The sequence below is a fragment of the Meriones unguiculatus genome, chromosome 14 (genome assembly GCF_030254825.1).
Source record: "Meriones unguiculatus strain TT.TT164.6M chromosome 14, Bangor_MerUng_6.1, whole genome shotgun sequence".
In the NCBI taxonomy this organism is placed as follows: domain Eukaryota; kingdom Metazoa; phylum Chordata; class Mammalia; order Rodentia; family Muridae; genus Meriones; species Meriones unguiculatus.
In genome coordinates, this window is record NC_083361.1 from 44,770,968 (window position 1) to 44,798,783 (window position 27,816).

The 27,816-nt window shown below is 42.0% G+C and overlaps 1 protein-coding gene across 2 annotated transcripts in view; it reads left to right on the forward strand.

Moving 5' to 3' along the window:
* Positions 1 to 27,816, forward strand: part of Oca2 (OCA2 melanosomal transmembrane protein) — a 321,231-nt gene that overhangs the window by 29,225 nt on the left and 264,190 nt on the right. For both annotated transcript variants that reach the window (XM_060366263.1, XM_060366262.1), the window contains 3 exons: positions 8,987 to 9,147; positions 11,024 to 11,103; positions 12,496 to 12,649. In XM_060366263.1, the coding sequence (XP_060222246.1) occupies positions 8,987 to 9,147; positions 11,024 to 11,103; positions 12,496 to 12,649 (395 nt within the window). The remainder of the gene's footprint in view (positions 1 to 8,986; positions 9,148 to 11,023; positions 11,104 to 12,495; positions 12,650 to 27,816) is intronic.

A 27,816-nucleotide genomic window follows, 5' to 3' on the forward strand; every position in this document is an offset into this window, starting at 1 on the left:
GCATGATCCTATCACAAGGAGAACACAGTACTTAATTATCCTATGGATGAGAGAATCTCCAAGTACAACTGAAGGTCACTGCTGAAGACTAAGATTCTTAGCAGGGTGGGGTAGTTCTAAGAATAGATAGCTAGCTCAATCAGTTTCCTTATTAGGAAAGGGTCAGGCCTATAATATTCCCTGAGGGCTATGTGATGCTCCTTACAAGACCTGGGGTCACCCAGATCAGGGGATGCTTTTAGACCGTCACTGAGAAAAGTGAGTCCACCATCATACACCAAGCACAAACAAATAGCTATCTGGAGATGTCAGACTTCAACCTAATCCAGCAAAGCCCCACACCAAATTTAACTGCTGTCTCAGAGGTTTCCTGCTGAATAAGCTCTCCCTTTCTAGCTCTTTCAGAACTCTGGCTGGCTGATTCAACTCAGCTGTTCTGGCTCAAAACTTCCCTCCAAGGTAACTAATTAAAACTGGCTTCTCTCAGCTTCTAACTGACTTGCTCTGCTTGGCTTCTTACTTTAGTAATCTATTCTATTCTTTTGGCTCCCTCTCATTCTCTGGCTCATTCTGTTTTCATGTGTGTCTAGCTTGTTCTCTCTTCAACCTGTCTCTTTAAAACTCTCCCAGTAAAACTGCCTCCCCTTTCTTTTGTTGCTCAAGTCACCTCACTTTTTTCTCTGCTGTTATGAAAGTTGGGCATAGCCTATTTTGTTAAATTTTTTTTCTCATTCATCACTTTGTCTGCCACTCAATTAGACATCACTTTCAAACATGGATGCTTTCTTCTACAAACTTACTTTACCTTTATTGCTTGGGGTTAAAGGTGTGTTCTAAGAGTGTGTCTATGTTTTAGCCAGATCATCTAGACCTAGAAGATCTTTAGATGTGATCCCTTGCCAGAGCATCCATGTTCCTGGATTAAAATCCCTCTAAAGCACAGCCCACCTGATTCCATCTTTTCTGTATGTGTGTCTGTTCTTTCTTTATTTATGATTTGCTCCAGTCAGATTTCCAGGACCATGCCATGCAGGCCATGGTAAGTGATGCTTTGGAAAGGGGCTCCTAAGTATGGGGAACTTGCTTAGTTAGACAAAGAAACACTCCTGAGAAAAGCTTGCAAATAAAGCTAAAGAGAAAGAGAAGGGAGAGAAACTGCTGTGCCCTTTTAAGACTATTTTAATTGTATTTCTTATACCTCTTCCCCCTTTCCAACCCTTGTCTACCCTAATATCTTCCCAAACCCCAAAACCAGGTAGGAGAGAAAGGAGGTTAGTGGGGAGAGGGGTATAATTTTCTTTAGCTACTTCCTGCTGGTTAGGGTTATTGGGTTCCTTGAGGCAAGTCATATCTTTATATTCAGGAAAGCTCCAACTTCTTGTCAAACTACATCAACAGCAGGAAAGAGCAGTGGAAAGGAGAGGACAGAAGGGGGGCTGCATTCTTCTTTCTCAGAGGCCCCCAACACTCTCTGGGCTCTGGCAATTATTACTTCTCAGAGTCCTTAGAATTAAAGTATCTGCAGCTGGCAAAGATCCCTCTCAGAGCCTGAAGGAGGCAAATAGTTTGCTGCTGTGGACAATCTGAACCAGTCCCATATCTTACTGGGATTAAAACAAAAACATATTTACAATAATATAACTGAATTTTTAAAGACTCCCAAACTCCCACTACAAGAGACACACAATTTTAAGTGCTGAATGGAAAGTGTGGGACAAATAGAATCTAGAGACAGGCAGTTATATAATAGTGTTTGGGGGAAGATTTTGAGAAACTGGAAGTAAGATAAAATATTGCATCTTCATCAAGTTTTAGATTATGTTCAGGAAATGTGCCTTTAGTTTCTTGAGGAAGTAGGTTTGCCTGCTTGGGAGAAAATGGATGACTGAGGGATTAGGCACACAGCTGAGGGACTCCAGTGGATTCCCATTTTCACTTTCATTTTATGGAGTCTTATATGTGAGTCCATAGATCTGCAGCTGTTTCCTCAGAGCAGAGCAGGCTCTGTAGAATTGGATCCTGGGGAAGCCATAGCCCTTGTTTCTGTTTCTATGAAAGGACTGACAATGCATTATCCTTAGTAAACATACCAACAAGCTAATATAGCTGCTGTAGAGGTACAGAGAGCATTGCCCAATAAATTTTATTTTAACCCCACTTTTTGAGATTAAAAAAAAAAAATCCAAGGCTTTCACCTGCAGTCCACACCTGCAGTCCACACCTTCTTTCTTTTTGTTTTTGTTGTTGCTTCTTTGCTTTTGTTTGGTTTTCTTCAGGGTCTAGAAGAATGGAACCCAGGCTCATTACGTGTGTGTGTGTGTGTACAGCATATACTTTTTTGTTACAATGGCTCTGTAGTATAGTTTATAATTTTAGGCACTTAGAATCTTTGTGTTTCATATACAATTTTTTTTTAGTTCTATGAAGAATATCACTGGGTTTCTGATGGAGACTGCATGAATCTGCAGATTGGTTTTAGTAATATAGTAATTTTCATAATAATTGCCAGTGTATGAGTACCAATGGTCTTTACATCTTCTAGGATCTTTAAAAAAATTTTTTTAGGACATTTAAGTTTTCATAACAAAGGTATTTCACATCTTTGGTTAGGTTTATTCCCAGACATTTTAAAATGCTATTCTAAATGAGTTTTTGTTTTGTTTTATTTATTTGTTTGTTTCTTTATTTTTAATTTTAATTTTTTCTTCACAATTTATTCATTATATATTCTGACTAAAGCTAAATGAGGTTTAAAAAACAGATTTGTTTGTCTGAAAATTCTCGTTAAAAAAAGAAAGTAGCATGTATGACAGGAATCTACCGCAGAAGGCATCTGAAAGCCTCTACCTAGCAGTGTTTCAAAGTGAATACTAAGGCTCATAACCAAACCTTTGGCAGAGTACAGGGAATCATATGAAAGAAGGGGAGTTAGTATGATGTGGAAAGGATAGGAGCTCCACAAGGACCAAATATATCCAGGCACGGGGTCATTTCTGAGACTGACACTCAACCAAGGACCATGTAGGGATATAACCTAGAACCTCTGCTCGGATGTAGCCTGTGGTAGCTCAGTAACCAATTGATTTCCCATAGTAAGGGGAACAAGGAATATTTCTAACAGGAACTCAATGGCTGGCTCTTTGGCCTCCCCACCCCCCAAGAGAGGAGCAGTCCTGTTAGGCCACAGAGGAGGACTTTGCAGCCAGTCCTGAAGATACCTGATAAAACAGGGTCAGATGAAAGGGGAGGAGGTCCTCCCCTATCAGTGGATTTGGAAAGGGGCAGGGAGGAGATGAGGGAGGGAGGGTGGGATTGGGAGGGAATGAGGGAGCAGGATACAGCTGGGATACAGAGTTAACAAAATGTAACTAATAAGAAAAAAAAAAGAAAGTAGCTAATGCACGTGGAGAGCTAAGTTTCAATATTTATTATATTTATGCTTTAGAAAATTGGGTCATTTCCTACTTATCACCTGTATAGCTTATTTTTCAAGTCCCTGTGAAGGAGCTCTCTCTCAGCTTCCCAGAGTTTCAATACAGGGTTTCTCTGATGTCTGACTGAGCCTTTGCTCACAGCTGTACTTTCCTCATTATACGAAAGGGGTGCCTGAGTTTCAGTGGAAGAAGCATGACCCTGTGAGATTACTGAAGATTTAGGATTTTGGCAGACTGCCCCCCCTCCTGGGGTGAAAAAGATCTAAGGCTTTCCTCTGCCATCTCAGTCTCCTGGCTTTTCTCCTTTTGCTGCTGTTGTTGGCTTTTGTTTCTTTCTTTTTCTTTTTTTTCTCCTGAAAGCACTGGCCTCACCTTGGCTGCAGGATTTGGATGCTGCTCTTCCTACCACTGGCTGTCTTTGTGGCAGATGGCTAAAACCCCCTGAGGACCTAAAGAGTTGCTAGGTCATGTTTTCAGTGAGACTCACGGAGGAACAGGAGGCATCAGAAGGCAGTTGGAGGACATAGTGCTGTGCTTGGGGCATCCTGTGAGCAACAACCGTAAAACCCTGGTCACACAGGCATCGTGAATAATCATAGCAGGTTAGGAGGAAAACAGACAGGACTAGGTAACGCCATCTTACCCTCCCACAGCCATGTGCCACAAAGCTCTTCATGGACAGTCATGTTTGCTAGTTTCTACCAAGAGGCCTGCAGCCTGTCTTGCCCAGTAGCTCATGGTTTTTGACTACACAGGTCATAGGGAATTCCATTTCCTATCTGCTTGCACATCTGGATGAAGAAGAGATAGAAGGAGATGGACGGATAGGGACAGGCAGGCTACAGGGCAGGTGTGGGTGCTGAAGAATTGAACTGTTATCACTTTAAGGGAGGAAATTCTTGCTTTTGGTGGGACAAGTCCAATGTTACCACAGATGTCTTGTGTCTCCTCTCCCAAGATATTAGGCTCTACATGTTCAGTGAGGGTTTGTGAAAGCTGCTGGCCTGTGGCCCTTTTGGGCCTTAGACTAGTGGGGAGATGGGAGCCAACTTGAGGTCTGTGTGCTGCACAAGATGTGTTCAGACATTCTTCAGGGTGGAGTTCTGCTAGAATTGAGGAAGGGGCTGTAAGAGCGAAATTAATTTCTCCCAGAAAAAAAAATCACTCCAAGCACCCCAAGATAAAGGAAAAAAAAATCTATTTAGTGAGTGGTCGACTAAGCTCAAGGAGTCTACCCTGAACACAAATATTCCATAAATTATATAGGTTTGAGCTATCACATTACATATGCTTTCATGTGTAAGTTGCTTTTTGGGTCCATGTTTCCAAGTTACATTTAAATTAATTAAACATTTTTATAGAGACACAAATTATAAGTTCTGGTCATTTTGGACATATGGGGGATTTAATTAATATTTTTTTTCCTTCAGGTCTAGGATGTTGGTGAGGCATGACTTTGATCATGACATTTGTAAAGCTGAGGCAGGAAGACTTTAACTTCAAGACAAAAATCTGCCACATAGTGAGACTCTGTCTTAGAACACCAAAACAAGGAAAGAGACAGACAAAGTGTGTCTGTGGGGTGGAACTGATCTTTGAGGGCAGTTCTTAGGAGAAGCACAGCCTGGGTGTTCACCTTTCTTGAACTTTCCTAGCCTTCCTGGCTGGATTGCGGCTGGAGACCTGGACTCTGTGCTGCGACAGGAAAGGCTCTTGGATAAAGAGCCACTTGCCCCCAGTTGGGGAAGAGCAAGGCTGTGTCTTCCTTGTGAACATCTGCGTCTCCTTGTAGCAGTTAGGCTGTGTCAGCTCAGTAATTGCAGGGTTTATTTTAGAAACCTGTAATTGCAGGCACCTGAAGTTCTTTGTCCCTGAATTGTTGTCTGTGCTTGTTATGGGACAGGACGGCAAGGCTCCCAGGGCGTTATGTAAAGGAGTGGAGGCCAGGAACCCTTTACTTACAGGTTACTAGATTTGTTCTCCATCCTTTTCTCCTTCCCTCCACTTTGCTTCTTTCTCAACACCTCACCCTTTCTTTTTCTACCTCTTTTTGTGCTCTCTTCCCCGCCTCATCACACCTTGAGCTGTATCAAGAGCAATGTAGAGGAAACAGGGTAGGGAATGAAAACAATTGCCCCCATTGCTTTTTTTTAGGGTCTCTAAATAGGACCCCATAAATTAGACTAACAAAACACAGGTGGAAACAATATATATACACATATGTGTACATATGTATATATATATATATGCACACATATGTATGTTTATATATATGTACACATATGTATATTTATGTATATATATGCATATGTAAAACAAGAATTAATCTAAGGATTGGCTCACATAATTGTGAAAGCTGAGAAGTTCACTTGCAAATCCAAGTGGAAAGAAAGCATTTGGGGGCTGATGGTTTGTGTATCTGTCTGAGACTGAAGGCCTGAGCCGAGAGCAGGAAATGAAGATCTAGCGCACTAGGGAGTAAGCTGACCAAATCCTCCCTCAGGGACCTTTTCCACCTGGAATCACTGGGTTGGATGATACCCGATGTGTTGAGGGGAGTGCTCAGCTTCCTTCAGCCCACCAGTTCAAAAATGTTAATTTCTTTCAGAAACCCCTGCACAGGCATACACTATAACTATAATGAAGCAAATACCTGGAAATCTCGTATCCTAGGCAACTACGGAAAAGGAAGAAGGAATCCTCAGGTGGTGTCAGGAGGAGGACAGATTGCAGGTCAAGGACTAAAATTAAGGCCCAGTCCAAAAGAGGGCCAAAGCTTGATACGGCAGGGAACCTGGGGCTGGTAATACTGGGCCTAATGTTTGATGGACTTTGAGGACTCAGCAGTGTAGGTGTGAGCGGAGGCCTCTTTTTGAGACTGTCCCATGCTCTGCAGCAGCTCATCGCCTGCTTCTCTGAAGTATTTCCTCATGTTCCTCCTTGGGCACTGGGACAGCTAGCAGAGGAGGAGGAGAAGGTCCCTGTCCTCAGAGGAGTAATGGAAGACGAGGGGGTGTAGTCCACCAGGACCTCTGAGGATGATTTTTGGAACTCTGAGGGGATGTTGAGTTAGGCCTTGAATGACAGGCAAAGCTTAAAGTTTGGCAAATGGGCAAGGCAGGAAGAGTGTGGCAGATGCACCAGAGAACGGAAGCAGTTTTTGTCTTCTCCATGCTTCTATCTGTCTGGAAGTCTGGTCTAGATTTGGAGGACTTCAAAGATGTTTCCATAAACAAATCTTTGTTTGGAAACCACGTACAGTTTAGGGACATCTAACGATTTGAGAATCCATTGTCGTCCAGAAAAAAATAAAACAAAACAAAAGGAAAAAAAAAAAAAAAAAAAAAAAAAGAGTAGTCTACGGCCATACCACCCCGATCGCGTCTGATCTTGGAAGAAAAGAGTAAGAAGTAGTCCCTTTGCTCGAAGAGATACACCTGTCCGGGAGAACATCTAAAATAAGTTTCAGAGCGCTGTGAATGAACGCCTGTGACAGAGCGCAGAGTAGAGCAGAACACGGTCAGGAGAATGCGGGAAGAGACCCAGCCCCTTGGACGTGTTTTGGAGGGGGCAAAGCGTCTAGTGACGTTCTGCAGAGGTGGGGGCCCCGCCGAAGATGGGTGCCCTTGTGCAGAGCGAGACATGGACTGTGGTTAGGCTCATGCTATGGCTGGAAGTCATGGGTTAAATAGAATTGCAGAGTAGAGCTCAACCCGAAGGCTTCCGTTTGTCACGTGGGCACCCAGCACGATGCCGAACTTTAGGTTGGGCTTGGAGCCCTGAGTATGCATCGGGGAAGGGAAGGGGGTACATGTGTAGGGATTATGCCCCTTAGATGCTCGTATTCTCCATTTGAATGGGTAACTGTAGGGTGTTTTAATGTTGCCTGGTCACCGCCCCACTAATGCTGTCAGACCCCACAAAGATTCATGTGCTGGTCTGGGAGGTTGCGGAATCTTTGGGAAGCGTGGCCCACTACAGGAAGTGGTCAGGGGAGTGGGCCTGACGGTTACAGACCAGCCTTGTTGGCTCCAGCCTCTGTTCCAGAATGTTCTCATTGCAGTGGACTCACCTTGTATCTTGCTTTCCCCACCACGAAGGACTAGATGTTCTCAAACTGATAGCCAGAACACATTTTCCTGTCCCCCCCCAGCTCCTCTTGTCAAGCGTTTGTTCACAGGTGGGAGAACAATAACGACAGCACCCGAGGACAAAGGCTTTGTTTTATTCTCAGTAGGTAACAGGCCAAACACTCGGGGGAGGAAGGAGCGGGGAGAGAGGGAGAGGCCTGCTGCGCTTCTGAAATTTGCCACTAGGTGGCACTGTTCTACTTCCTGGTGTCTTAGACCATTATGGTTTCTTTCCTTTTACTGATTCCTCCTGAGTACCTGGGGAAAGACCAGGACAGGAAAGTTTCAGGTTGGCAGAGCAACAGGGTCTCTTGGACCTTTTCTTTGCAAATTCTGCTCCATATGTGTCTTCCATTTTTTATTTGTCCCTTCTACATCCAAGTATCAAGCAGTGTGGAACCGCCATCACACAGGTCCCAGGGCTCATAAAACATTTCTTTCACCAGGGTGTTTTGTACAGTTTTAAAAAGCAGTATTTTGAAGATTAAAAAAAAAAGAGAGAGAGAGAGAGAAAATGAGCCACTTATGAACTGGCTTTCCTCAACACTCAGAGGAAACCCCGTAGATACCTGCCTCAAATAAACCAATTGCGTTTCTAGGGGCTGAAGGCAGAACAAAGGAAATGGCCACAGTCTCAACCCAGCAAGCTCTTTCCCAAGTCTTTGGAGCCCGGGGGCAAATGCCTGGGCTAGCCATCCCATAGAATCCACTGTCGCTCTTAAACACTCCGTGCTACTAGGACCTGGGTGGGAGGGTCTGAGAGTCAAGATGCAGTTGAGGAACATGGGCTCCTGTGTTTGTAAAACACACAGGCAGGGTGTGGGAGCTAAGGGAAAGGGTACGGCAGTGCTCAGTGTCATGGGAAGAACTGTGAAGTGGGAGGGACCTCATTCCCTCATAGGCCTTGCTTGATCTACCTTCGACCTTCAACCTTCTCATTGCTGTGGACACCATTGAATTTTGCCAGCTTCAGAATGCTTAAAATTCTCACTGTGGTTTCTCTCCTCATAACCAGGAATTTGATAGAGCGCAGCTTAGACGTGCGTATGGGTTAGTTTATTTGTGATGGCACCTGGCCTTCTATGGGCCCGTGAACTTGATGGGAATTTTATCTTGGCTGTAAAAAGTGTAAGCGGAAAGACAGCCATGAGTACTGGGTAGATATCATTCAGAACTCAGGCGACAGACACTAAACGTGGTGGAGAAACACAGAACCAATTGCATGTGTAGTATTGAGGGCCTGAAGTGATAACTGGGCCGGGGTACAGGGGATGGTGTAGATGGATGGATGTCCATTTCTCTGTGAGGCTTAGGAAGGTGTGTAGTTTTTTTTTTTTTTTGGCAGCGGGGGGGGGGGGTATGTGATTGGGTAATAGTAGGTGTTTCTTCCTTGCTCTGTGGTTTACCTTGATGCACCCTCAGCTGTGAACCTCAGTGGCCACGTGGACTCCACAGTGCTTCAGCTGGACCTGGCAGGGGCCCTAATGACTGGTGGACCAAGTGGTTCAGGGAAAGAAGAGCATGTCGTGGTGATGGTGACCCAGAGTGACCCAACGGGCAGCAGGCGGCGGCGACCACAGCAGGTTATACTTCCACGTCATTTGAAAGGAATTGTAAAATCTCACTGCATCTCATTATAAACTGAGTTTCCTATTGAACGGATTTGATGGAAGCCCAAAAGGCAGCAATTCCATTATTAGTGAAGCCATTGATGCTTATCTTTCTCTTTGTCACTGAAATTCTTATTCCATGCCATTACAGTCAAGTCCCACTTGCAAGTTCTTCATGCAGTAAAATAAATTTCTTGGTTTATTCAGGGAAACATTATGGACTTTAGCAGTTTTTGTTGTAAAGTGCAAGTCAGTTTGAGGCTCACCTGACGTCACAGAGCACAGGTGGACACCACAGCTGCCCTGTGCTTGTGGCAATTGCCAAGCAGGTAGGTTCCTGAGCCCTGTGTTTGTGGGCCTTGTGTCGAGCTGTGCCTTCAGCTCCCATTCTGCAAGATGCACCTGTGTGCAGGAGGCAAGCCAGCAGCAATCAGAGCCTAGGCATCAAAGGCTCGGTGCTTCTCCATGAGCCTCACCTCTCCCCATGTCATGGTGTCAGTGACTCCACTGGACACCCATGGGAACTCCTGCAGGGAGATACGTTCTGTGCTCAGGAGTTCCCCTTGATATGACCAACCATTAGAAGGAAATCCTGTTTGTGAGCAAGGTGGTGCCCTTTACATTTTCCTGCTCTGTCAATCATGGTCCACAGGGCAAAAGTCTAGTTATAAGCAAGGATGGTAATTGTCAATAACTGGTATAAACCAACATTCTAAACTGCAGAATGATCTTAAGACAGAAACTCAGTTTCCACTCAAGGAGCTCACGCTGCTGTAGTGAACAGGGGGTGGAGCACATGTGTTTGCCTTGTGCCTTTGCTTTTTTTATGCCAAAGACTATGGGTATATCCTGATGTCTTTAGCATTATTTTACAGTTAAAAGTTTTAGTTGGCACAGTGTGTATGTATGACACAATATGATAGAGTGTAATAGTGTGACACTTGTATACAATGTATAATAATCAAATCAGAGCAGTTGACATTGTTACCTTCTGAAACCTTCACCATCTCTGTGTCAGAAGGCTGCACATTCTTCAAGTTATTTTCACCTCACAGGTTGTTGATTATAGTTTTTCTGCTATGTTATAGATGAATAGAAGTAGGGTCTATTGTCTAGGTGCCTTCTCTACTATGCATATTTTTTTTTATCCAGATTAAATGAGTTGTATCGCTTCTCCTTGCTCTTCCTAGAAGGCTCTTTGTAACATGCTGGCACTTTGCAAATGCCCACATACAAATCCATCTCCAGTAACACACAGAACATTTCCTCCAAATACTATTTTTGCAAATGCCCAAGTCTTTTAAGATGATTTCTGTTTTCTCATGTATGAGGTTCTCTGCAGAGACCTATTTTAGAGCTCTATGTTCAGTTTCCTTCCATCAGATGGGGAAACTCCTGTCCTCCCACTGGAAGTCTTCTCTCTGGTCCTCCAGCTGCCCTCTGCTGTGCTGGCTCAGAGAAGGTTTGTCTGCAGTAGCAGCTGTTCCAGCTTAGCTCTGTGGGAGGAAACTGCTGTGACAGAGGGTGCTGGGGTATCTTGGGGACAAGTGTGTGCCTCGTGGCTGTAAGCAGGAAGCAATTCCAAAGAGGCATTTTTTTGTAAGTTGCCTCAAAGGGCTAAAAGATTGTCTAAGACTCAAATAATTCCAATAATTTGTAGTGATTTATTTTACTCATAAATCAGTATTGTTGGCCATCCTCACTCGCAAGTTCTATATTCAAGAATTAGATCAACTGTCATTTTAGAATATTTGTAAAAAAAAAAAGTGTATGTCCTGAATATGCACCCTTATGTTACATGGTATTTATTCCCAAGAGTTATTGCAATTTTACATTTTGACTCCTACAGGTCACTCACAATTGGACTGTCCTTTTAAATCCAAGGAGCGAGCATGTGGTGGTGAGCAGAAACTTTGAGATAGTGAGCAGGTGGGTTTTTGGTTTGGGGACAAGTTTTCTGGGTAAGGTTTACCGTCTTCAGGCTGTCTTCTACAGACATACCAGAATATCCAAGCCTGAGTGGAGGACTACCTGAACTACCCCTGAGAAGTTTATGTATCTACTGTTCTGGGGGCTGAGAAGGCTGAGAGTGCAACGCCAGCATCATCTTGGCATGCAATCTCTAATACACTGGGGTGATATTAGGCTTCTTCTATATAACAAAAAGTACCCTATCTCTAACCTTCATTCTTAGTTACTCCTAGTCAGTTAGGGTGCATACTCTTGAGGGCTGGAGCACCACACATATGTATTTGGAACTTAAGAGAATGGGAATTTGACATCTAGCTGTTGACAGCCTTAGCCTCTTGGGTTACAAATGTTATCTTGTTTTCTCTTCCCTATATGTCTGTGTCCTAGTATCCTCTGAAGGACATAAGTCCCACTGAATTAGGCCTACCCTCATGATTTCATTTCATCATTATGACTTCCTTAAGAACCATCTCTAAATAATTACATTCTGAGGTATGCAGAGTTAGAAGTTCAACATATGAACTTGGGGTACTAATGGACACTACTAGGCTCACCAAAGTTATTGAGCAACTGTTTCTACATGTCACACTTGATTTTCCTCAGGCTTCCCTGTAATGTGGGTTGTTTTCCCATCCCCAAGCTCCCGGAATAATCACTCATGAGATTCAAAGTATATTTACAAATACCTTGGCCATATAGCAAGGCTCTTCTCTGACTGGTTCATAACTTAAAATAACCCATTTATATTAATCTACATTCTACCATGTGGCTGGTTACCTCTGCTCAGGTATCATGCATCTGTTCCCTTGACATCTTCTCAGACAACTCTCCCATGCCTGTCTATATGCCAGAATCCTTTCTGCCTGCCAGATGTCCCACCTTCTATTCTACCCTTTCCTCTAGACCAGAGGCTTCTTAATCGACAGGCATCTATACAAATATGCGAGACATTCTTTCTACACTTCCCACTTTAGGTGCTGTTTAACACTATTGGGGACCAAAGGTTAAGTAGCTAGTGATGCTCTAAATTAGCAAACAAAGTGCTCCACTGTGTTGATGATGATGAAGAAAATGAATGGCTAAACCCATTTCCACTGTGCAAGCTAATTGTTGAATTGCCACTTGTAAAAAGACTGAAGCACTCCTGTTGAGTGGTTCAGAAAGACTGTGCCTTGTGCCACAGGCTTGTACTCAGGGCTTTTCTGTCTGTGCATTGGGCTGAATCACTGTGGAATGCCTTAGGCTGTGACTCTGGTCATGTTGATTTGCTAGAAATGGTAACTGAGGAAGTATACTAATTATTCACTTTGTGTTCTTGACCAACCTTATAGTCTTTAATTTATTTTCCAGGGAGACTGTTTCCATCAGCATCCATGCTTCCCTCCAACAGACCCACCTTGTTCCTCTCTTGCTGGCCCATCAGTTCCTTGGGGCAAGTGTTGAAGCACAAGTGACGATTGCAGTGGCCATCCTCACGGGGGTTTATACTCTGATCATATTTGAGGTAACTACACATCTGCTTCCCATGGTCTACCAGTGCCTTATGGTCAGGACAGTTTTTTGGATGCTTTGATAGACTCAGTTTTATTTAGTCAAATTGGAAAGATGTAATTCCTAAGGATTAGAATGTCCCTCTTTCTAGGCAGAAAAAGCAACTGTCCCCAAATAGTTGCTGAATCATGGGCACTGACAAAAACAAATGGGGGTATGAGATCACCAGAAAAGCTTAGTGAGATGACTGTAAGTTGTCATTTATGTATTTTGTAATTGAATTTTTTCTTTTCTTTTTCTTTTTTAAATTACATTAAAAATTTTTTTTACATTAGTTACATTTTATTTGCTTTGTATCCTAGCTGTAGCCCCCTCATTCATTCCCTCACAATCCCACCTGCCCTCTCTCATCTCCTCCCATGCCCCTATCTAAGTCCACTGACAGGGGAGGTCCTCCTCCCTTTCCATCTGACCCTAGCTTATCAGGTCTCATCAGAACTGGCAGCATTGTCCTTCTCTATGGCCTGGCAAGGCTGCTCCTCCCTCAGGGAGGGGTGGTCAAAGAGCCAGCCACTGATTTCATGTCAGAGACAGTCCCTGTTTCCCTTACTAGGGTACCCACTTGGATACTGAGCTACCATGGGTACATCTGAGCAGGGGTTCTAGGTTATGTACATGAATGGTCTTCTAGAACCTCCACTCAGATGTAGCCTGTGGTAGCTCAGTAACCAATTGGTTTCCCAAAGTGAGGGGAACAAGGACTATTTCTAACAGGAACTCAATGACTGGCTCTTTGGTCTCCCCACCCCCGAAGGGAGGAGCAGTCCTGTTAGGCCACAGAGGAGGGCTTTGCAGCCAGTCCTGAAGATGCCTGATAAAACAGGATCAGATGAATGGGGAGGAGGTCCCCCCCATCAGTGGACTTGGAAAGGGGCATGGTGGAGATGAGGGAGGGAGGGAGGGACTGGAAGGAAATGAGGGATCGGGACATGGCTGGGATACAGAGTTAATAAAATGTAACTGATAATAATAATAATAATAATAATAATAATAATAATAATAATAAATTAAAAAAAATGAATGGTCTTTGGTTGGAGTATCAGTCTCAGAAAAGACTCCTGTGCCCAGATATTTTGGTTCTGTTGCTCTCCTTGTGGAGCTCCTGTCCTCTCCAGGTCTTACTAACTCCCCCTTCTTTCGTAAGATTCCCTACACTCTGCTCAAAGTTTGGTTAGGGGTCTCAGCATCTGCTTTGATACATTTCTAGGTAGTGCCTGTCAGAGGCCCTGTGTGGTAGGCTCCTGTCCTATTTCTTGTTTTCTCCTTCTTCCAATGTCCATCCCATTTGTCTTTCTAAGTGAGGATTGATCATCTTACCCAGCATCCTCCTTCTTGTTTATCTTCTTTAGGTGTACAGATTTTAGTGTGTTTATCTTATCTTATAGGTCTAGTGTCCACTTATAAGTGAGTATATACTGTGTGTGTCTTTCTGCTTCTGGGATATCTCACTCAGGATAATCTTTTCTAGATCCTACCATTTGCCTGCAAATTTCATGATTTCTTTGTTTTTAATTGCTGAGTAGTATTCATTGTGTAAATGTACCACAATTTCGGTATCCATTGTTCAGTTGAGGGACATCTGGGTTGTTTCCAGGTTCTGGCTATTATGAATAAAGCTGCTATGAACATGGTTGAACAAATGTCCTTATTGTATACTTGAGCATATTTTGGATATATGTCTAGGAGTGGATCTTGAGGAAGCACTATTCGTAATTGTCTGAGAAAGAGCCAGGTTGATTTCCAAAGTGGTTGTACAAGTTTACATTCCCATCAGCAGTGGAGCAGGGTAACCCTTTCTCAACCACCTCTCCAGCATGTATTGTCACTTTAATTTTTTATCTTAGCCATTCTGATGGGTGTAAGGTGAAATCTCAGGGTTGTTTTGATTTGCATCTCCCACGGCTAAGGACATTGAGCATTTCTTTAAGTGTTTCTCTGCCATTCGATATTCATCTACAGAGAATTCTCTTTTTAGCTCGGTACCCCCATTTTTTAATTGGATTGCTTGATTTATTGCTTTTTAATTTCTTTAGTTCTTTATATATTCTGGATATTAGCCCTCTGTCAGATATAGGGTTGGTGAAGATCCTTTCCCAATCTGTAATTGAATTTTTAATGTTGAATTTTGAGTACTTATATATTTGAGATATATAAGTACTTTGTTTTGCTGTGCACTTTGCAAATATTTTCTTTTAGGGTGGCTTATTAAGTTTGTGTGTTCTTAGAGATTATGATTTTAGTATTAAGCCTAACAACTCATTGCTCAGCTGTAGTTCCCTAAAATAGTTAAAATTTTAGCTTTGAGCTGGTTCTTGTATCTCTGTGAGTTGTAGACTGAGGTTCATCCATGGATGTCCAATTACTCTAGCACCATTTATTGAGAAAACGTTCTCACCTCTTCTAAATTGCTTCTGTTCCTGCATAATTTTTTAAGTGTTTGGAGGGCTGAGGAGATGGCTCAATGGTTGAGAGTACTTATTGTTGCAGAGGACCTGGGTTAATTCCCAAAATTCACATGGAGGCTTACAACTGTCTATTACTCTAGTTCCAAGTGATTGGATTGCTTCTTTTTGCTTCCCTCCGCCCAGGCATACACATGGTGCACAGACTTACATGAAAGTAAAATAACCATATACATAAAATAAATGCATCTAAAAACAATTTAAAAAGCAATTGGAGCTTTTGTGGGGCATATTTCTGGTTTCTTGTTTGGCACATGGGTTAAGTGCCCATTCATGCCCTTCCCACAGGGTCTTGATTATGGCAGGTGTGTCCTGTCTTCACACTGGAGGGTACATCTCTCGCTTGCTAAATTTCCCCAAAGTTGTTCCATACAGTGGTCATTCTTGTTCCATATACACTTTATGTGCTCTTAAAGTCTATAAACATGGTTCATCTCTTGATTTATTTTGGCTTTTGTTTAAAAAATCATTGTACAGTCCATATGCAGTTTTTGCTAAATCTTCAAATCTCCTTCTCTTTGGAGCAATTGTAAATAGCATTATACTTTTCTTTTGTCCAGATGTTCACTGTAAACACACGTGTATGGCTTCCTGGGTTAGTGTTGTACACTGTTATTTTCCTGATCTCGTGGGGAGTATTTTTAAGAGATCACATAGCTTCCACCATCAGCAGGACACCAGCTGTTATCCTGTAGAAGCTCTTATGAGATTGGAGAAACCCCTTTCTTTTCCAGTTGTACTGAGAATTCCTTTCAGAACTGGGTTTTGTGTTTTGTGTATACTTCTCTGCGTCAGTCCCTGTGATCATTTGATTTGTTTGTAGTAGCTAACCACTATGTTAGACTGATTTGTGTAAGGGTGTACATTGGGAGCATTCTTATATCTGTAACAACTGTTTTTCTAAGTGACTGTGATTCATATCTTGTAGCATTTCTTTAGCTTCATCCTGTAGATTTTGATCTTTGAATTTTAGTTTCATTTAGTTTTCTCTTTAAAAAATTTCAACTTATTTATTTTGTTGGTTTTTTGAGTATGTATGTGTGGGGGAAGACAGAGTATTAATATATTGGCCAGGCTGGCCTTAAACCCTGGAGCTCAAGTGATCCTCTGGTCTTAGCCTCCTTGAGCACCTGGTGCTATAAGTATATGCTACCATGCCTGGCTTAGATATATGTTGTTTAATTTGTAAACTTCAGCACTTTTTTCTGTTGTCTTTCAGTTATATAATTAGAGCTTGATTCCTATATAGTTAGAGAACTTACTATACAGTCAGTGTAAATTTATTAATTTTTTTATGGTTCAAGGTTTTTTTATCTGACTTGCTTTATATTTTGTAGACTGAAAGAATATAAAATTTATTATATGTTGCTAGTGTAACTTGCAAATGAAAATCATATATATATAACAACTTGTGAAATACAAACCCTTCCCTTGGCTGGTTTGGTCTTAGGTAAAGAAGGAAAAAAAAAATTGGAGACATGTTAGAGTAGTTGTGTTTTGATTTGTGCTTCTATAACTTCTGTGCTTCCAGAATTTTGTAGAGTTCCTCAAGAGGTGAGAGTTCCCCCTTTGTAGTTTTCCTGGGTTGCTCTGGTTCTTTCCCCAGACAAAGGTCTCTGGGCTCTGTAGACAGGTACCCTCAGACTACATTGCTGCTGTCAGACCCCAGTGTCTGGGGGTGAACGAACTAACTCACTCACTCACTCTCCCTGTACACTGCTTCCTGGATTACTGTTACTGCTACTGTTACTAGCTGTGATCTGTTTCTTGGTCTTTCCTTAGCTATTCTTTGTGGGAGATCCCTTATTATTCCTGTTCATCAGTGTTGGGGCCAGTGCCTTGAACAGAACCTAGCATGGAACTAGGTGTTGAGTTCTGAGCTCAGGTAACCTGATCCCTGAGCAATGCCCACACCATTTTTTTTTTTTTTTTTTTGGTGCCACTGACCTACATCTAATTGAGTAGGAGACAAATGCTCAGCCAGGGTTCCCAGAGGTCTTTAATATCTGGATAGGATGAAGCCACTGCAGGCATCCCTTGGATTATTTATAGCTCTGATCCTATAGTGGAAGCAGAGCTTATTGGTACTCCCTCAGTATTATAGTTCTTATCCTTGTAAAGTTGTCCTCACCGAAAGTATGAAAGAATGAAGTTGGAGCAACCCTCTCACACTTTGATCTATAACTGGGTCTTGGCCTTGGAGAATTTCCCAGCATAGCATACTAAAAATTCTACCACAGCTAAGGTGTTCAGATGGAAGAAAATCACATTAAAAAGTCTTAGACAGTCTTAATGAAAAAGAGTTCACAGCATAAAGGAGATAATGTGTTTCCCAGACATCCACCTTGGCTTCCTTTCTGCTGGAAACACAAAGGCTCTTTCCTTTACCCCCTTATCAAACAGAGGCAGAGTCGTGCAGCCTCTGTGTGAGGCCAGGTTTCACTGCTCAGGTCTTTTTGTATTTGGCTTATGCATTTATGTAGCACTTGGTTTAAAAGCTAGGTATGACCTTATGCACCAGCCCAGTGCCCTGTGTCTTCTTAACCTTATTCTATCTGTGCTGTAACCAATCTCCAGGCACACTCTGCCTGCGTATCTTTACTTCAGCCCAGCTTGCTAGGTCTGTCTGCCTGACCTACCACACCTGTATCTTTCGCAATCCTTAGACTTAGCCCAGGTCCAAACATCAAGTACCCTGGCCTAGTCTGGGGACCACTGCCTACACTGTCCTCAACCTGACACTTGTGCCAGGACTGATGTCCTATACACATCTCAATCCATGTGTCCTCTTGACTTTATTGCAGTCCACCACACCCAATTTCCTTACTCAATTTCCAAGCCTCTTCCAGTCCACAAATCCTGTGTATCATCCCAACTTGGTGAGTCCACCACACCTTTTTCTGCCTTCAACTTCTTTAATCCTCACAGCTACCCTAGGCCCACAACCAGGGCCCTGGCTCAGACTTATGGGTTCTACCTATGCCTTACCCCCAGACTCCAGGTTTGGGCAGGGTCAAATATCCTTAACACCAGCCTTTTGTGTCCAAAACAGACTTACTACCAGGGAGAGGAGTCTAAAAGCTCAGGTCTCATCGCAAAACCACATATACATCATGAAAGGTTAAGATAGTAAGCATGTTTCCTGCAAAATCTATCAGTCTTGTTGAAATGTTCTTCGTGAGAATTACCTAGACAAACCCCCAAGACCAGGAATGTAAAAAACATCATAAAGATAATAAAAAAATTAAGAAATTTAAAGATGACACAAAGAGACAGCTCAACAAACTTAAAGAGAGCAAATGCCCAAGTGATGTCCAAGAAACACAAATGTAGGCTGAAGGAAAGCACAGACCAATCCAGGATTTGAAAACTGAATCCAATAAGAAAGTAGAATTTTTGAAGAAAACTCAGGTGAAGTGAAGATGGGATTGAAATGGACAATAACCTAATTATAAAACTCAGGACAAGCCTTATAAGTAGAATAGATCAAGCAGAAGACAGAATATCAGAACTCAAAGATAAAGTAGAAGAATTACACAACTCAAGCAAAGAATATTTAAAAAAATAAGTAAGACACAGGAAAGTGATATGCAGGAACTATGAGACACTGTGAAAAGAGCAAATCTTCAAATTACGGGTATGAATGAAAGAGAAAAATACCAGGTCAATGATCATAGAAGAAAACTTCTCCAAACTAAGGAAAGCAATACACATTCAGATACAAGACGTACACAGAACACCAGATAGACAAACTCGAAAAGAAACTCCGTGGCATGCCATAGTAAAAACACTGAATATACAGAATAAACCAAGATTATCGAAAACTGCAATAGGAAAACAAAAACGAAAACAAAAAAAACCACAGCTCACATACAAGACAAGCCTACTAAAACAACAACTTTTTCTTGATGGAAACCTTAAAGCTAGAAGAGCCAGGAGCAATGAACTCCAAGTTCTAAAAGACCATGGATGTCAGCCTAGACTACCATAACTAGCAAAATGATTTGCCATAGATGAAGAAGAAATAAAAACTTCCTGTGATTCAAGAAGGCTAAGAGAATTCATGTCCACCAAGCCAGTGCTACAGGGAATACTTGTAGAAAAAGGTCATCTATTATGATCAGGTTGGTTTTAACCTGGAGATACAGGACTAGTTCAACCTATAAATGTAATAAATCATACAAAGGGGCTTAATGACAAAAATCATAAATTATCTCAATAGAAACAGAAAAGGCCTTTGACAAAATCCAATGTGGCTTCATGATAGTGGTGTTAAACACAGTAGAACTAGAGGGAATATACTCATCACAGCAAAGACCATATATGACAAACTCACATCTAACATTATCCTAAACAGAGAAAATCTTGGAGCAACACCACTAAAATAAGGAATGAGAAAGGACTATCTCCCATTTCTACTCCTTTTCAACACAGTGCTTGAAACATTATCTGGGATAATATGGCAAGTGAAGGAAATACAAATAGTTAAAGGAGTACAAATAGTTAAGAAGTCAAATTATGCCTGATTGTATATGCTATAATATTACACAGAGGATATTCCAAAATTGCCGCCAGAAAACTTTTAGAAATGATAAACAGTTCTATCAAGTGGTAGGATACAAAATCAATAGTCTTTCTATGCATTACAACAGACATACTGAGGAGTGATCATGGACACAGTAAGATTCACAGTAGCCTCAAAGAAAACAGAACAGTTAGGAATAAATCTAAAACATTTACAATGAAAAATTCAAATCTCTGAGGATGGAGATTGAGGAAATAACTAGAATTTGGAAAGACCTCTCAGACCCATTGATTGGTCAAATTAATATTATGAAAACTGGCCATTATACCAAAAGAAATTTATAGATTTAGTGTAATATAAAAAAAAACCCAAAAAAACCCATGGCATTATTTGCAGAAATAGAAGATACAAAAATTTACGTGGAACCACAAAAGACCAAAGAAATACTGAACAAAAGAACATTGTTAGAAGGATTATTATTCCAGATTGCAAGGTATAGAAACAGTATAGAACTGGTATGGAGACAATATGTAGACCAATGAAACAAGATAGAAAAACAAAGTGCGAGCACACATAACTGTAGCCATATAATATTTAACAAAGATGACAAAATCATACACTGAATGAAAGACAACATCTTCAATAAGTATACTGGACAAACTGGAAGTCCATACCCTAAACAAAAACTCAACTCCAAATGGGCCAAAGGCCTTAATTTGACTCCCAGAAAGCCAAAACTGCTTATAAGAAAACACAGGCAAGACCCTACAACATATGGCTAGAAAAGTGCTCTCTGACCAGCACTCAATTTGTCTAAAAATTAAGGTCAACAATAGACAAGCAGGACCTCACAAAACAAAAACAGTTTATACAGCAAAGGAAACCATCAATCAGGTGAAGAAGAAGCCCAGAGAAAATCTTTACCAGCTATATATTTGACAGACTATCTAAACAACTAAAACCAACCAACTAACCAACCAAGCAAACAAATGACAACAAAAAACCAGAGGAAATAAATCAAACAACCCTATTAAAAATGGGTCATGTCTCTGAACAGAGATTTCCCAAAAGAAGGAACAAAAATGGCCAAGAAATAACTCAAAAAGTTTTCATCATCCTTAGCAATCAGGGAAATGAAAATTTAAACTACTTTGAAAGTTCATCTTATCCTAGGCACAATGGCTAACATAAAAAAAAAAAAAAACAACCAACCAACCAACCAACCAACCAACCAACCAACCAAACAAACAAACAAAGAACAACTGACAGCAAGTGTCAATGAGGATATGGAGAAAGGGGAGCCCTCATTCACTCTCAGTGGGACTGCAAACTGGTGGAACCACTACGGAAATCAGTGCAGAGGGTTCTCAAAGAGCTACGAATAAATAAATTATTCTATACCATGCCATGCAATATTTGCAAAGGACTCATATCCTACTTCACAGACACCTGCTTAGCTATGTTCATTGCCACCCTATTAACAGTAGCCAGGAAGTAGAATCACCCTAAATGTTCTTCAACTGATGAACAAGTAAAGAAAATGTTCACATATACAGTGGAATACTAATCAGCTGTAAACAAAAATGAAATCATAAAATTTGATGGTGAATGGATGTGACTAAAAAAAATGTTGAGTAAAGATTATCAGACCCAGACATTCAAGTGTCACGTGCTCTCCAGCTTGTGGCTCTAGATGTTTAGATATGATCATATAACCAGAGTCTCTTAAAGGGGAGCCTGGGTGCAGTCTGTAGAGAGGAAGAGCAGGAATCAAATGATATGAAGAGGGCAATGGGAAAAATGGGGGAGAGGCTTTAACTTGGGAGGGATAAATAACTCTGAGTTGTTTGGAAAAGCTACAAGAAATCTTACTATTTAATATTTACTCAAAATAATACAGATGACATATAATATGCATGTATAATATATATTAAATAAAAATGAATATACATACATATATATGTTAATGAAGTTAAGCTACTTGAGGTGACCATGTTTTCCCCAAGACTATCTTATGAAATAGACTATCTTAGGATAGGAAATCCCTAGTACCAGGCATGGTCAGGGGAAACAATAGAGTCTATTACATTTGCTCTTGTTTGCATCCCCAAAGTTGAAGTTCAGAACCCAGAGGAATCAAGCTGAGCATGAGCTGAAGGCCTCCTGCCCAAAGACTAGCTTTCATAGTACTGGAAGGTTCTATGGAAGCTGCCAAAAGAGCAAAGTAATCAATAGTCCTGCCCCACGATGATGCCTATGAACCACAGTAACGACCAAAACACAATATATTCTTAGAGGTATAATAGTGGCACCTATGGTCTTGGAAGTAACCCACACCTGTCTAATTGGACATGGCCTGATTAACAGGAGGGAAAGCATGCCTAGTACTTTAAATGTAGCCAACTACCTGTGGCAAGTTTTCCTGAGAGGAGAACGTATTAATAGTACTTCCTTAATACAGAATAATTCCAAAATGCATTTTAAGACTTACTTTTACATCTACACATAAGTGTAGCTCTCATCCCTTATCAAAGAAGCTTCTTTTTGTAACATACGGAGACCATTATAGGAAGCCACAGCTGGTCAAAATGCAGAATTAGACACAGGGTGTCCATCCCCAACTGATACAACTATAGCACAATTCCTACACCTAAGGCTCAGGGAAAAAAAAATCACAGAATAAGAGGTAGGAAAGTAATAAGAGCCAGAGTCCCAGAACATCTGCTTCAAAATTGTGCTCACTAGATATGACAGGGTATCTACGCCCATGAAATCTCAACAACATGGCTGTTTAAACAAGACTTGAACAGTGACAACACCAGGGGATAGACAGTGTGGATGAGGAAATTTCAAGATGTCATTGGTGAAGAACTGCAAGTAATTAACAGCTGCAGAGAGAGGTGGAATTCATCTTCCCCTGGAATTAGTCTCTTAACTGGCTATCCACTATCAAATAGCTATCCCTAAAACATATACTCACAAGCAACATTAAATAGACTCAGAAGACTAAAGTGTGTGTGTGTGTGTGTGTGTGTGTGTGTGTGCACGTGTATATGTGTAGCAATAATGATTTTTTTAAAAAGAGGACATGAATTTGAGAAAGAGAGAGCATGGGGGATAGGGGACATGGAAGAGGTTTGAGGGAGGAGGGAAACCACATAATTGTATTTTAATTAAAATAAAAAACATCTAAAAATTTCAATATAAAATTAGCTCCTTGAAGCCTACCACAGAGGGCCTCTGAAAGACTCTACACAGCAAGGTATTAAAGCAGATGCTGAGACTCATAGCCAAACTTTGGGCAGAGTGCAGGAAATCTTATGAAAGAAGGGGGAGATAGAAAGACCTGGTGGGGACAGGAGCTCCAGAAGGAGAGCAACAGAACCAAAAAATCTGGGCACAGAAGTCTTTTCTGAGACTGATACTCTAACCAAAGACCATTCATGGACATAACCTAGAACCCTTGCACAGATGTAGACCATGGCAGCTCAGTATCTAAGTGGGTACCCTAGTAAGGGGAACAGGGACTGTCTCTGACATGAACTCAGTAGCTGCCTCTTTGATTACTTCCCCCTGAGGAGGGAACAGCCTAACCAGGCCACAGAAGAGGACAATGCAGCAAGTCCTAATGAGATCTGATAGGCTAGGGTGGAAGGACGACCTCCCCTATCAGTGGACTGGGGAAGGGGCATGGGAGGAGAAGAGGGAGGGAGGGCAGGATTGGGAAGTGATGAGGGAGAGGGCTACAGCTGGGATAGAAAGTGAATAAATTGTAATAAAAAATAAATTAAAAAAATTAACTCCTTGAGAGAGAGGTCCTTTCATTTCCCAGCAGTCTATGCTTCACTGAGGGAAGCATCTTTGGAGAGAGAGGAAGGAGGTCACATTTCAAAATGCAATGTGCACAGCACCATGCCGGTCTCACCAGCAATTGTGAGGCAAGTAATCTAAGTATTCTTTTTGTAATAATGGTTTGCAGAGCTGAAACTCACGTTGTACCTGAGACCAACTGCTGTTTCCCTAACCAGTTTATTTCTGTTTGTCTTCAAGCTTCCTTTTAGTGTTGTTTCATCCAATAAGTTTTCTCCTTTACCTATATTCAACGATCTTTCCTTTTCTTTTTTGAAAAAGATTTTGGAATTTCAGGAGAACTGATGAACTTGCTTATACAGGTGCTATTAGTGAGATCAACTTTCCTGTCCAGAGCATCTCCACCCACCTGAGGCTTTTAGATCATTAGTTAATGGTGTTAGAACCTACCAAAGGCAAGCAGCCTTTGTTCCTGAACATAAAGAGGGTGAACTGGCTTGAGTGCATAGAGGGCCAAAGGAAACTGGTACAGAAAGAAACACAGTCTGACTCAGAGAAAAAGATGAGGATGTGGAGAGCCAGCAAAGGGAATGTGCAGAAGGGCAAACACCATTATTCACACTCTGTGAGAAGCTGGACCTTGTCACCATGACTTCCATAGACGAGCAATTACAGCACACAGAAGTCATATCACCTGTAAGAAGTTCTTGGGCCAGTAATGGCGGAAGTAAAGGGGTCCATTTTTAATGGCTGCCTTTGGAGTCTATGCTTCTTCCCAGCTATAGTGCTTCTCAAACTGCACAAAAACGTCTACCAGAGCCCAATGTCTAGCCAAAGGCCCTAGCATCGGTCGTCTTTGTGTTGCATTGACAGACTAATGACTGTCTATCCTCAAGATGTATACATGATAGTCCTGTGACTATATAAGAAATGTGCAAATGACCTGAGCGGGCTCAGCCCGTCCTTGAATATATGAGTGTGGAACAGCGGTTTGGAGGAGTGATGTGAGAACTAGGCTTACCAGTGATGTCCTTGTAACTAGAAAAGCAGTCTGAGTATGAGACTAGTGGGCAAGAACATGCAAGTGTATGAGGCTCTGTTGTGTGTCTGTGGGCATGTGAACAAATAGGGGTCTGTGTGAATGTGCCAGTTAAGACATATGGGTAAATTTATGATGTGTGTGTCTGAGGTGGTCTGTGTGCTCACTTTTTGTTCCTGTTACTAGTTCAATTTTCATGATTGGTCTAACCTTTCACCTATATCCTGAGGTTGAGGAGTTTCAGTGGACCTATGAATACAGGGATATACATATGGAATAATGAAAGGTAGGATAGTCTCCCTGTTCTTGATCATGTGCTTGTCTCTAGTGTATGGGATGGTGTTGTTGGCTAGTGAACAGTATGGAATCACTGGCCCACATGGGTATAAGGAGAAGGTCTCAAAGGCATCCACTAGTTGTGAAGTCCCATGATGTTGAAACACTGTCAAGTGTACAATTGGCTTGCCTTGTGTGAATTTGGGGAGTATACCACTTTATATATGAGATACAACATTCAGCACTCAGGATTATTGCATATTGAACCTCATTTTCCAGTTGTTTCTTGCTACCAGGACGAACTTGGAGTCCTGACTTGTGGGACTCTCACTTTAGTCATCTGCAAAACATAGTTGCTTTTTGTTTTATTGTGAAAGAGAAACGTGTGTGTGTGCATGCGTGTGTGTATGTTGTATGCAGATGGAGTGTAGTGGTGGAATATCTTAATTTTCTGTACAATGGGTGTGCAGCCCAGGCTGGCCTTTGGGGCAGGGCCAGGAATGACTAACTAGAAGACAAATTAGCAACAGTGCCTTCCTGGCCCACATGAGGCTTGGGCTATCATTGCTTTTGTTGATAGCACAAAAGCAAATTTTTTTTGATGATTTACTTCTGTAATGTTTACCAGCTGGGTCCCCTCTGTCACTCCTTCTGTCCACTGTCTCCTAGTAAGGAAGGTTTTCTGGAAACTTTGCAAGTGGCAAGCCAGCTCAGTGGGAAGGTGCTATGGCCCCTGGGATACACAGTGAGCTACCTCACTCTCCTTTGAATTTGTGTGTTGTTATGCATTAGGGTATGAGTCCAACTGTAGGAAAGCGATAGAAATGGTCTCTGACAAGAAAAAAAGGACTCACTGTCTCACATAGCTCCATTGATGTCCACCCCTGCCTTCAGACTTCCCGTCTGTGACCCTGTGACTGTAGGATTCACACCTTTTGACTGCATGGGTGAGGCTGTCCATGCTCTGGCCACAGGGAAGTGGCTATTATTTTTGAGCTTGACGAGGCTCTCTCGGGTTCTGCTTTCTGTGCTTTCTAGTCTACCCTGGATTAGTTCCATGCTATGTAACTCAGTGTATTTTAAGGATACAGATACTTTTGGTAGTATCCACATGGCTAAGTGGATTTGTGGAGGAGTAGATATCTATTGTGAGTCTCCAAAGACAGAATCGTAGCCATGCATTCTCTAATTCAGCTCCACAGCTAAGCTCTTATTGAGACCTTTCTGATACGGAATAGGACTTTGTACCTCAGGAACTTAGCATTGAAAGATTCAGGACATCAGTTCTAAGTTTTTCATTTTGATGACCTATACAGTCTTTCCTTTCAGGTGACACAGGATTACCTAATGAAAGACTAGAGCCTGTAGTGTACATGACTCTCATGTATACAGTTTGTAATTGAGTGACCTTGTCTACATGGCTTTTCCACTTCAGTTCTGAAACCGCAGCGGAGAGGTTCTATATGTTCAACAGCTGCAGCAGACTACTTCTTGAAATGCACAAAAACTCTAGGATCTATAATTCTACAAAATATTAGCTAGGCAAGAGAATTAACCTAAAATTTTGAGGGTAGAACTTAAAAAGAAAACACCTAAATTTTAGAATATGTATTCTCTATTGGTCATACGGTGTGTAAGGACTCTAATTAAGGGACATAGGAGATAAAACACAGAGAGATCAACAAGCACAAAGACCAAAACCTGAGAACACACACAGGACAGAAAAGTGGCTTCTATAAGAAGCGACAGGCAGAGTGGACTTGGGATTCAGTGTGGCTGTAACCTAATACAAGTGCTTCAGAGAGTCAAGGCCAGGAGAACTTAAATAAAATAGGGTCATGTACTAGGTCCACTCATGATAATCTCTGTTGGAATTCATGCTTGGATGGAAAGGAATCTTGGGACTCAGGAGCCCAGAGACCACACAGTTCTGAGGTGGGACTGTGTCCCAGTGTCCACCACATAGCTCTGAAAGGGAGTCTCCTCAGCAGAGGTGATAAAATGCTGAAGGAGGCTATCCCTGGCTGAGCTGGAGTGCTACAGTGTAACTGCTGGGCTTTGCTGTTCCTCTTCTTCTTCCCAGGAGAGGGTGTCCCCAGCTGAGCTGAGGAGATCACGAGCCCCAGTCCCACTCCACTTCTTTGCTTCTTCCCTTCTTTGCTTCTTCTGATAGGAATCACACCAGAAAATCTCATAAAGCGATTTATTGGGAGGGAGGGATCCAGAGTTTGGCGAGATAGATCCAGGGTGGCTGCCTGTGCTCCCAGGAGAAGACAGTAGGGAACTGAACGGTATGCGGGGCTTATGGAGGATTTCTAGGGGGCAGAGCTTTCCAGAGTGGAGATTTCCAAGGTGAGGATTGGTGGTATTTCAAGTCCTGAGCTTGGGGGAGCTCAGGGATTGGTGGGTTTCCCTGTTTAGGGATTGGTGGGATTTTTTCTTGTAGCGTGAGGTGTGGGCACTCTCCCACCTCAGGGCTGGGAATGACAGCTACAACTATTAGAAAATGGCCTTTAGGGCTTTTAGGGAAGGCTGGAGGCTGGAGGCTGGAGGCTGGGGCCTAGCTGCTAGAGTTCCTCAGGTGGAGCCTGGCCACTTTCCTGCCTTGAGGGTTTACAAAGTTTACAAAGTAATCAAAGTTTACACAGGGAGTACAAGTTTGGGGTGAATAGCCAATGGTTTTCTCACATCAGATATATTCCATAATAACTTTTTGCTTTTAAAAGTTCTTAACTTAGGTCTAGAAGCTGATGAAGTTCAGACAACCCTACACGTCTTAATTGAGGCTTCTCCTTACAACACATCACTACCCTGGGAAGGAGAGAGGAAAGTGGTGGGCTCTGCAGGGAGGTCTTATGGGTAACCTCACACCTCAGACACAATTGTTCCAGAAACTGCCCAGTTATTAACAGGTTCTGGAACCTTCCTCCAAACCTTTACAGCCCCATGTTCCTGCATCAGCCCATAGCCCTCACAACTCCATGTTCTAAAGTTTACCAGTATCCCTC